At 45.7% G+C, this 11739-nt stretch overlaps 1 protein-coding gene across 2 annotated transcripts in view; it reads left to right on the top strand.

The window, feature by feature from the left end:
• Window positions 1–223: 223 nt before the first annotated feature.
• Window positions 224–11739, top strand: part of LOC135542674 (guanine nucleotide-binding protein subunit alpha-11-like) — a 52843-nt gene continuing 41327 nt past the window's right edge. For both annotated transcript variants that reach the window (XM_064969796.1, XM_064969797.1), the window contains exon 1: window positions 224–1365. In XM_064969796.1, coding sequence (XP_064825868.1) covers window positions 1230–1365 — 136 coding nt within the window. In that variant the 5' untranslated portion in view covers window positions 224–1229. The remainder of the gene's footprint in view (window positions 1366–11739) is intronic.

Genomic DNA, 11739 nt, shown 5'->3' with positions numbered 1-11739 from the left:
TCTCTCTAAATAGACCCATTATGAACTCATAAAGCAATATGGCAAAAATCTGAATTATTTGTCGTTGCTTTCAAGCTGCAATTTATTTATGCCGTTCGTTGAATGCATCGACCTAATTTGAGTGGTTCTCAGAATCCACATCCAGAATTAAAAGACGTCCCTCCCCGTTTCCTGCTCATGCAACGTGCAAACTCACTGTCACTCACTTTGGTTGCCTAGTACCCTCCTGGCATCCAACTAGAGTGTGCCATGCCCACGGTTTTCAACAGACACCTAACGATCTGCTAATAAATGGAACTGCTAGTTGCTAGCGAGGCCATCAATACGCATTTTGTTTTCTGTTTATTTAACTAGCGGCTGTGTTTTCATGGGAAATGTATTAGCAAGCTAACGTCAGATAGCGCGATAACTGCGCCAAAAATGATGCGAGATTCAATCGAATGTTGCACTGCTAGCTAGTCAGCCAAATCTGACTGGGGAATGGTCATTGCTCAGTTTGCCAGCATCACATCTCTGACACATCACGAAGCCGTTCAGCTATCGAGACATAACGCTGGAAACTAGCTAGCGTTTTGTTGGATAGAAAAAGGAGGACGAGCATTTGCTGGGAAGTGGTGACTGTGCCAGTGCAAGACTGGCCATATGGATGCGTTGCATTTGTGTGCATTTTATTGACAATTGTGGCTTGGCTCTAGCTAGGGGGCGGACGGCGCTGAGAAGGCGGACAGTTGGCTACGTTAGCTAACTAGCTTGTTGGATGTCGCGACAGTGCAGTTAGCCCCGTTCGTTGTGTCAGGCCAAGGACCAGGGGACGCACGAACCCAAGTCAGTGAACAGGGGGTATCGCAATCGAGGCGGGTAATAGGGATAGTTAGCTAGCTAGCTAGTTGTCCAACTAGCTAGCTAACGTGAGAAATCTAAACAAGGCTTGAAGCGCGCTTCAACGGAGAGAGGCCCTCAACACACCCCCTCGCACCGACACTGCCCCCTCTTCGCCGATCCTCCCGTGATTTGCTGAGATCTGTACACGGGTGAAGTCGGACAGTTCTCGGTTGGGGACAACTTGACAGCGAGGCCCCTAGCTCCCCTCCCCCCATTCCCATCCAAGACCCCACAGTCCACCTCCCTCGCCAGACATTAGAAGCGAGGATCGGAATATTAGATACCTAGCTAAAGTTAACCCAACCAGCTAGTCCATTCTAACCCGCGGGCTGCCAAAACCAGGAGGGATGACTTTGGAGTCGATGATGGCTTGCTGCCTGAGCGAAGAGGCGAAGGAATCGAAACGAATCAATGCGGAGATAGACAAACAACTCCGGCGAGACAAGCGGGACTCGAGGAGAGAACTGAAATTACTCCTTCTCGGTAACGCAAACTGTCATCCATATTTTGGTGTTTCTTTGAACCATAGGTAGCTAGTTGCCGTTTTGTGAAATATCAATTTAGTTAACTAGATAGGTTAGCTAGCTAGCTTCAGGCCTCAATTTCCCCCCCAAGTGAACTAGCTAGATTTCTAATGTTAGCTAACCAGTCAATATGTATTAGTTAGTTAGCTAGATATGTGTTTGGTTAGCAAACGAGTTTGTTAGCTAGTCAGATGGGTAGGTAGCTAGCTACCTTCTGTTGCTAGCTAAATCACCAAGCCACTTGGCCAACATCTTGTCACGTTAGCTGTTGGTGCTACTAGTGCTTGCTCACCAACTAGCTACTTAACGTTGGCATCTAGCTATGTGCTGTCATTGCTTGCTTGCAAACTAACTGTATCTTGCTTACATCCACTCACCCCTGGTTTAACTAGTCAATTAGTCTATGAACGGTTAGTTAGCTAAGTGCTAGGCTTAAATTTAATTCTTAGAACGGGGGAATGGTCCATAATCAAATCAAGTGGTTATGCTAACTATGTATTATTAGATGAGTAACGTTAGTGTCGCCATATTGTTATATCTGCTGACTAGTACTGAATCCAAGTTCTACTACCACTAATACTGTTACTTCAAGGACTGGAGAGGTCCATTTCAGAATGAATCTGATGGTGAAAATAATTTAAGCATATATGGTCATGTTAATGGTACTGTATTGCAGAAAACAGATCCCTCCCTGCTGTTTTTATGTTAACCTCAGCCCCAATAAATGATCCATTGGACGGTGATAGATTGTAACAGTTGCACTGCTAAATAAAGAATACAGGTGAGCTGAAAAGGATGTCTTGCACATCCTATAGCTTGGCCTAGGCTCTTTTTTTTAAAACCTTTATTTAACTAGGCAAGTCAGTTAAGAACACATTTTTATTTTCAATGACAGCCTAGGAACAGTGCAGGTTAACTGCCTGTTCGGGGACAGATTTGTACCTTGTCAGCTCGGGGATATGAACTTGCATCCTTTCGGTTACTAGTCCAACACTCTAACCACTAGGCTACCCAGCCTAGGATAGTGTTCTGGTGTGCTCTCTGATTTAAATGTATATATGAAACATTGGGTGCAGCTTCTCAACATCAGTCAGAAGCATGTAGATACTTGTGTCTGTATATGTGTGTCTGTGCTTTTACAGACCACCACGAAGGAGACGCTCCTGGCAGTAGAAGTTGTCCTAAGGCACTGGTCTCTAGGATCAGTTTGGCATTCATAAATCCTAACCTTAGCCACAGGAGAAAAATAATTGGCCTTAGATTGCCAGTGTCTACCAGTCTTTTAGACATAAAAAATAGCATTGTGTTTCTATTGGACAAGTTCATTTTAGGTAGTAGACTAGCTCTGTTTCAGAAACGTTTGCTCCCGTTTCACACTTACAAAACATATCCCAGGTTGTCTGACACGTGTGATTGCCCCTCTCTCCAGTCGTTTCCCTGTGGACCCTGGCTCAGTTCTGAGAAGTAGGCCAAACCACACAGAGACGCACTATTCTATTGTAGGCTATTTAGTCATTTTAGTTTTTTTTATCACACTCTATCCTACTGTATTGTATTCTTGACTTGAACCTGTGGGGAGCATATTAGGCCTAGGTCACGGAGAAAAAAAGTATCTCTTTCACACGGAACAAAACATATTAACACAACATGTAAAGTGTTTGTCCCATGGTTCATGAGCTGAAATAAAAGATCCCCGAAATGTTTCATATGCACAAAAAGCTTATTTCTCTCAATCTTTCTCTCAATCAAATCAAATTTATTAGTATAGCCCTTCGTACATCAGCTGATATCTCAAAGTGCTGTACAGAAACCCAGCCAAAAACCCCAAACAGCAAGCAATGCAGGTGTAGAAGCACGGTGGCTAGGAAAAACTCCCTAGAAAGGCCAAAACCTAGGAAGAAACCTAGAGAGGAACCAGGCTATGTGGGGTGGCCAGTCCTCTTCTGGCTGTGCCGGGTGGAGATTATAACAGAACATGGCCAAGATGTTCAAATGTTCATAAATGACCAGCATGGTCGAATAATAATAAGGCAGAACAGTTGAAACTGGAGCAGCAGCACGGTCAGGTGGACTGGGGACAGCAAGGAGTCATTATTTCATGTCGTCCTAGGGCTCAGGTCCTCCGAGAGAGAGAAAGAAAGAGAGAATTAGAGAGGGCATATGTGCACAAATTTGTTTGCATCTCTGTTAGTGACTATTTCTCCTTTTGCCAAGATAATCCATCCACCTGACAGGTGTGGCATATCAAGAAGCTAATTAAACAGCATGATCATTACACAGGTGCACCTTGTGCTGGGGGAAATAAAAGGCCACTAAGATGTGCAGTTTTCTCACACAATGCCACAGATGTCTCAAGTTTTGAGGGAGTGTGCAGTTGGCATGCTGACTGAAGGAATGTCCACCAGAGCTATTGCTAGAGAATTTAATGTTAATTTCTATACCATAAGCCGCCTTCAATATCGTTTTGGAGAATTTGGCATTACATCCAACCGGCCTCACAACTGCAGACCATGTGTAACCATGCCAGCCAAGGACCTCCTCATCCGGCTTCTTCAGCCACCTGGACAGCTGATGAAACTGGATTTGCACAACTGAAGAATTTCTGCACAAACTGTCAGAAACCATCACAGGGAAGCTCATCTGGGTTCTCAACATCCTCACCAGGGTCTTGACCTAACTGCGGTTCGGCATCATAACTTACTTCAGTGGGCAAATGCTTACCTTTGATGGCCACTGATATGCTGGAGAAGTGTGCTCTTCATGGATGAATCCTGGTTTCAACTGTACCGGGCAGATGGCAGACAGTGGTATATGGTGTAGTGGGGAGAGCGGTTTTCTGATGTCAACGTTGTGTTCAGAGTGCTCCATGGTAGCAGTGGGGTTATGGTATAGGCAGGCATAAGCTATGGACAACGAACACAATTGCATTTAAGCGATGGCAATTTGATTGCACAGAGATACCATGACGAGATCCTGAGACCCATTGCCGGCCCATTCATCCGCCGCCATTTACATTTACATTTAAGTCATTTGGCAGACGCTCTTATCCAGAGCGACTTACAAATTGGTGAATTCACCTTATGACAGCCATCACTTCATGTTTCAGCATGATAATGCACGTCCCCATGTTGCAAGGATCTATGCACAATTCCTGGAAGCTGAAAATGTCCCAGTTCTTCCATGGCCTGCGTACTCACCAGACATGTCACCCATTGAGCATGTTTGGTATGCTCTGGATCGGTGTATATGACAGCGTGTTCCAGTTCCTGCCAATGTCCAACAACTTCACACAGCCATTGAAGAGGCCACAATCAACAGCCTGATCAACTCTGTGTGAAGGAGATGTCACGCTGCATGAGGCAAATGGTGCTGAAACCAGATACTGACTGGTTTTCTGACCCCCCCCCATTTTTTTTAAAGGTATCTGTGACCAACAGATGCATATCTGTATTCACAGTCATGTGAATTCCATAGATTAGGTCCTCATTAATTGAATTCCATTGATTGATTTCCTTTGAACAGTAACTCAGTAAAATCTTTGAAATTCTTGCAATGTTGCGTTTTATATTTTTGGTGTGTGTGTACACACACACACACTATCTGAATGCAGTAGGCTCAGATGGATTACTGCTCCCCACTTGCATTTCTCAATTCTACTGCTTCAGAGTGGAGCACAGAGATGAGGGATGTGTGGGTTGGGACTGTTCACTTCATCATCAATATATCTCTGTTTATACCTACGGTCTATTCCTACTCTTGTGTTGCAATGCTGTGTGAGTCTAGTACCAGGGCTGGAACTAAAACCAGTACTAGTTCTGCAGGATCAGCTAGCCCTGATCAGTGGAGAAGTCTACTTCCTGTATCAGATTTTAGTCAGTCAGTGGGACTTCTGTGAGAGGCAGTTTGTGCCTGTGACTCTGTGTGACCAGTCTTGCAGTAAACAGACTATTCTAAGTGAGTTTAGGCTGTGTATTTGTGTCTGAGCAGGGATAAGGAGGTGTAAAGAAGGATTAGTCCAGGTCTATAATAGGCTTTGTTAAACATGGATAAAGCTTAGACTGATATGTCACTGACTCCTATTAGTCACACCAGGGCTATGCGTGGTTTTCCGGGTCAATTACCTTGTTTTTAAATGCTCCATAGTTCTACACTCTCCTGTTCAATGCATGATGTTACAAGTACCACAGTCCCAGGCGGTTGCATTTATCAGGAGTTGATTGTACATGCAAATACTGTGGTTTCCTATGGCTCGGTTGGTTGAAGTGCTTGTATGACCTAAGTTGAATTTTGATGCCCGAAGATGGGACAGGCCATGGAGACCTCACTCACTCTACCTCCCCCCATCTCCCCTGTAACGTGCTGCTGAGGTCCATATCAGGCCATGGGACCAGCCATGCTCCACAGCTCTGGTGGCGTTTTCCTCTACTTGGTCAAAACACAGAGATGGCTCAAGGCTGGCTGGGCTGGGGGCTGCTGTAGCTTGACTAGGGACTGGCTGGCTGGGCTGGGGCTGCTGTAGCTTGACTAGCGACTGGCTGGCTGGGCTGGGGGCTGCTGTAGCTTGACTAGGGACTGGCTGGCTGGGCTGGGGGCTGCTGTAGCTTGACTAGGGACTGGCTGGCTGGGCTGGGGGCTGCTGTAGCTTGACTAGGGACTGGCTGGTTGGGCTGGGGCTGCTGTAGCTTGACTAGGGACTGGCTGGTTGGGCTGGGGCTGCTGTAGCTTGACTAGCGACTGGCTGGCTGGGCTGGGGGCTGCTGTAGCTTGACTAGCGACTGGCTGGCTGGGCTGGGGGCTGCTGTAGCTTGACTAGGGACTGGCTGGCTGGGCTGGGGGCTGCTGTAGCTTGACTAGGGACTGGCTGGCTGGGGGCTGCTGTAGCTTGACTAGGGACTGGCTGGCTGGGCTGGGGGCTGCTGTAGCTTGACTAGGGACTGGCTGGCTGGGCTGGGGGCTGCTGTAGCTTGACTAGGGACTGGCTGGCTGGTCTGCTGTAGCTTAACTTGGGGCTGTCTGGCTTGGGCTGCTATTGCTGGGCTTGGGGTTGTGCTGGCTGGCTGGGATGGGGCTGCTGTAGCTTGACTAGGGACTGGGTGGCTGGGTTGGGGGCTGCTGTAGCTTGACTTGCGGCTGGCTGGGGGCTGCTGTTGCTTGACTTGGGACTGGCTGGCTGGGCTTGGGCAGCTGTTGCCTGAATTGGGGCTGTGTTGGCTGGGCTGGGGGTTCTGCAGCATGACTTGGAGCTGTGTATCTGTGACCTGGGCTGTTGGCTAAGTGAACTGCTGCCTACTCAGTCACTTTCTTGCCCTGCTGCTTCGCTCCAAATGGGAGTAGTTTTCATGTCGGGCTAGCAGGGCTCAGACTCTCCGAATGGAGGAGAAACTAGCTCAGATTAAGTTCGTTTTGAGTGGTCACTCACTAGCCAGGGGCAGGTTGAGGGGTTTAGTTCTAAACCCTGGTGACGGTCAGAGCAGAAATAGCCTGGAGGGGAGAGAACTCAGGTGTTCTCTCATTATTTTGGTCATATAAGGGAATGTTGTCATGCTTCTTGAGCTAGATTTGACAGCCTTGTGTGTGTGTGTTAAATCCCTCCATGCCAAGGGTCAGGTTTAGGGATAATTATCTGACTTGCATTACATAAATACTATTACAAAAAAATGGCATAATTCTATATTCCATTTTTTTAACCTCCTCGGCCATCAACATGGTGTTCAGGTTCACCAAACTTTTTCTATGATTCTGACCCACTGTGACTGACTGACAGGCTGGCTGGTTCACAGTCCCACACACACACACACACACACACACACACACACACACACACACACACACACACACACACACACACACACACACACACACACACACACACACACACACACACACACACACACACACACTCACACTCACACTCACACTCAGAAGCCAGCCTATAAATACTTTCCCAGGTGCTCGCCTTGTTAATGAAGAGCATTTTAATCGAGTGTGTGTCCCACAGCCGCCAATCCTCATGGAACACCAAGCACACACAGCCCAAACGGGGTCATGCATTCCTCTCTGGAGATGTAGGGGGGTTATGAGGCAGAGTTCCAGACTAACTTTTATTCTGGTGGCGCTGGTGCTCCCAACGTTTTCAGTTGATGGCACCAGCACCTGGTTTTTCACCACTGCTCAGCGATAATGACCGGACCTGTGTCTCATATTGTGCCTGCATTCCATACAGAACCTAATGATCACTAGCTGTCTTTTATATTCGCATGCCCTTGCAGAGCTTGACATTCAGGTACATTTGCCACTGGCACACCGGGCCAGTGCCAACTGGAAGCTTTCGCTTGTGGGCTGAGCAAGTAGCCTATAGTCTATAATGACCTACCCTCCATACACAAAGAAATTACATTTTAACTTGACATTATCATTTATATTGATTGTTTGGAGGGAAAAAATTGTGCAAAGATTTTATTTGATCTCAAAAGGGTGTTAAAGATTTAAAGTCACTTTGTAGGGTTCTATAAAATCAGTTTTTATCTTTTGTTTAAATTCAGTTCTCGCTGTTTTATTTTTCCAGGCTTCTGAGTTATCCTCGTTTTTTTTTCAGGTTTTCACTCCCAAAATCACCTTTTTATAGAAAAGACCATTCCATTTCTGTATTTAAGTCCACGACAATGCTTAACCCACATCAGGAGAACAAAAGCAACGTTGGAGGGTGTAGTTTCCCTTTAATTTGTGTAAACTAGCAAGAGACCATTGGTTGGCTAGTTGTGTTTTTACTGTAGGCTACATCTGATGGCAGTTTGCTAAACAAATGTCCTGCGATTGTTACAAATGATCATGAAATCATTCTGCCAGGTAGGCCTACTTTGCAGTCATTTCATTGGGAAGGTTATTTGGGGAATGCCTTTAGAAATGTTCATTCAGCCTCCCAAGTGGCACTGCAGCGCAGTGTTGCGAAGTCACTATAGCCTGGGGTTCGATCCCAAACGGCCGTGACTGGGAGTTCCATAGGGCGGTGCACAATTTAGCAGCATCGTCCGGGTTAGTGGAGGGTTTGGGCGGGGGGCTTTACTTGGCTCATCGTGCTCTAGCAACTCCTTTTGGTGGGCCGGGCGCCTGCAGGCTGACTTTGGTTGTCAGTTGAACGGTGTTTCCTCCGACACATTGCTGCTGGCTTCAGGGTTAAGCGAACAGGTGTTAAGAAGCGCAGTTTGGTGTGTCTTGTTTCGGAAGAGGCATGACTTGACCTTTGATTCTCTCACTCTCGAGCCCGTTGGGGAGTTTCAGCAATGAGACAAAATCTCAATCACAAAAATTGGGGAGAAAAAGGGGGTAAAATTACAACAAAGTTAATTCAAAAAGTGCATGATGACTGAATTGCGCATCGCAAAGATTCAACCAAGACTTCGGACCAACATTTTTGGATACCTGGTTTACTTACTCATTTCTGTTTTGAAAAGCTAATTGTGAACCAAAGACTAATGTGACCAGCTACATTTTCTTTTTTCACTTGCATCCTAGCGACCAATAAAAAAATTCTGTCTTACTGCCAAGTCAAATGGTTGCAAATGCAAGTGTTTGTTTTTTTGTTGTTGCAGTTTTAAGCCTTGTGAGGGTAGAGGTGAAAATGGTCACATTTACAACCCCCTTGTCAGTCCCAAGAGGCCAAGGTTCCGTTCTAGAAGCTCGGTTTTGACTGCTCCTACAGTTTTGCTTCGGTACTGCAGTTTAACTGACGCCCAGCCCAGAAAGATAATTGCCACACAGAGAAATCAGATTAGAAAATTCCTAATAAGCAGCTCTAATTTCCCGGCGGCATCGACGGCCATGGCCTTATTGCCCCCGAATAAAAATTCATGCCTTGCACCCAAAGTGGCCATTGTGCACTTGCACCTAATACAATAATTATTCTTCCCTTCTCCCAGCTGCCAATCACCATGCTCCGAAGCACCTCTCGCTCACATGTCTTTCTCAGATAATTACATTCGTATTAACCAATGCCTGTCACGTGATTGGTTCCTTCTCACTGGCATTGCAGCTCCAAAGGGAGGCAACAAGTGAAGACGGACTCATCAGGGATGCAACCACGGGCCATTCTTATCCGAATTCCGATGTGCATATAACCTGTTATCAGCAGTCTGCTTTATCACAATGCAAATGTCTACCTCTGGATTTGCATACACACACATACATAAATCACTAGTTAGGGCCCTATAAAAACGGAATCCAGACATAAAAGCGGAATAAAAAAACTAACCAATTTTGGATAAATTATTCCGAGGCGCATCAACAAGATGAATATGCCTAATGAACAGCACTAGCCTATGTAAATCTACTATGCTCCATAGTACAAAAGGTGAGACATTATATTGTGCATTAAATAAATATCACAAACACTCTGGGACAGTTGTGGGATGCGACGGAACCACTGTACATACATTTTTGTTGTTTTTTTAAGCAATGAGGCTGATGCAATAGATCAGAAAGTTAAGCTGAAAATGTTGATAAACTATTAGGCTATTTCTTCACATTTATAAAGCACAGCAATGCGCACACGGCTGTAGGCTATAAGCATGAATGTTCCAAAATGCATTTAGCAGCAAAAGTGCACCACACATGCGAGTGGTTTCATATGACAGAGATGAAAATACCCTTCAGAAATGTATACCTCCATTACAACTAAATTGTCATTGTTTAAATTGGTACGCATCATCACCTCTGTGTGCAACAAAAGTTCAACATTCACCTTCTGCTACCATTTCTGTCAGGCAGTTAACGCATACAGTTTGATGCCTACGTTCGATAAATCTAACCTATGAACCAAACAGAATGCAGTGCAACTGCCTCTGCAATGTAATGCTGCGAGGCAAACGCAGCGTTCCATTGGAAATGAATGTACTGCTGGTGTACCAGAATGCAATGATGCTGTCGGTGTGATCGGGGAGTTAGAAAGAGGGAAGACATAAAGATGCAAGGGTTGTTAATGACTAGAATTGTGTCTTTGGCTGCTGGACAACAAAAGTTGAGAACATGAGACACTGGTTTCAATGGCATATGAGGAAGTGTTTATTAAAGAATCCCCTTTACATTCCTATGGTCAGAACATGGTAAGACATGCCTCATAAAATGATAAACTTCCAGGTTTTAACCTTTTGCGTTTATGGTTAAGTAGTTTCAAAATGTTGACTGCCTCCATTCAGATTGCAAGGTGGGTGATGTTGAAGTGCACAGCAGACACTGGCCTTTCTTTCCTATCGGAACGAACAGTCCCTCAGGTATGTGGACAGAATCAAGCCTTTAGATAGTAGTAATGATCAAACTTTATACATATCAAACATGACTGGCGTTTAGCCTATATCTATGTAATTAAAAGTCTCATTTAAAGTTTGGCTACATTTTCAGGCTATCACATGCACTTCGACATGTCGGCTAATTATTTCTGTACTACATAAATTATGTTACGAAAAACATGTGTTTCAGTTTTCAAATTGATTTAAATTGACTATTTTGGTTAATGGCCTAGGTGCCCTGGCAGTTGGCCTAGGTGCCCTGGCAGTTGGCCTAGGTGCCCTGGCAGTTGGCCTTGGTGCCCTGGCAGATGGCCTTGGTGCCCTGGCAGTTGGCCTAGGTGCCCTGGCAGTTGGCCTAGGTGCCCTGGCAGTTGGCCTAGGTGCCCTGGCAGTTGGCCTAGGTGCCCTGGCAGATGGCCTTGGTGCCCTGGCACATTGGGCTCCTCTTGAAGGCCAAATGGCCTTGCCCCTAAGAAATTCCAGTCCTGCTAATAAGACCCTTTAGTCATCACATTTGTGCCCCAAAAAATCGGAATTAGTCAAATAATTGTAGAAGATGCCGAAAATTAAAAAATAAATAAACCTAACTTAATTTGTCACTCACAGCCAAAGATGTTAACATTTTTATATTCATCCAATGTCTGCCATATTTTTGGATAAGGTGATGACGTTGTTGTGGCTGCTGCTCCCTGTGCGCACTGAGTGGTAGTGCACATGTGATGCTGGTCTGTATAAACCGAGTGCAACCCTGATATAGACAGACGGTCCATGAATTGGCGAACGTGAGTAGAGTACCTTGAAAACAACAGGGTGGTCATCTTGGACGCAGAATCCAGTTCTTATACCCCAGTGGTCAGACCCCCCCCCCCCACGCCTCTTTCTCCCCCTCTGTATCCCTATTTCTCTGAAAGCACCCCCCATCACTCCTTTCTGTCTCTTTATATCCCCTCCCTTCCCACTGGTGATGTCAGAATGGAACTGATACACTGGTACATATGTTTGTTCCTCCTTCTTACCCTAAGCTTGGGGATAAGGGGTGTGTGTGTGTGTTT

The sequence above is a fragment of the Oncorhynchus masou genome, chromosome 6 (genome assembly GCF_036934945.1).
Source record: "Oncorhynchus masou masou isolate Uvic2021 chromosome 6, UVic_Omas_1.1, whole genome shotgun sequence".
Lineage (NCBI taxonomy): Eukaryota > Metazoa > Chordata > Actinopteri > Salmoniformes > Salmonidae > Oncorhynchus > Oncorhynchus masou.
Note: the sequence above shows the minus strand (reverse complement) of the source record. Positions and strands in the feature narration are given on the sequence as shown.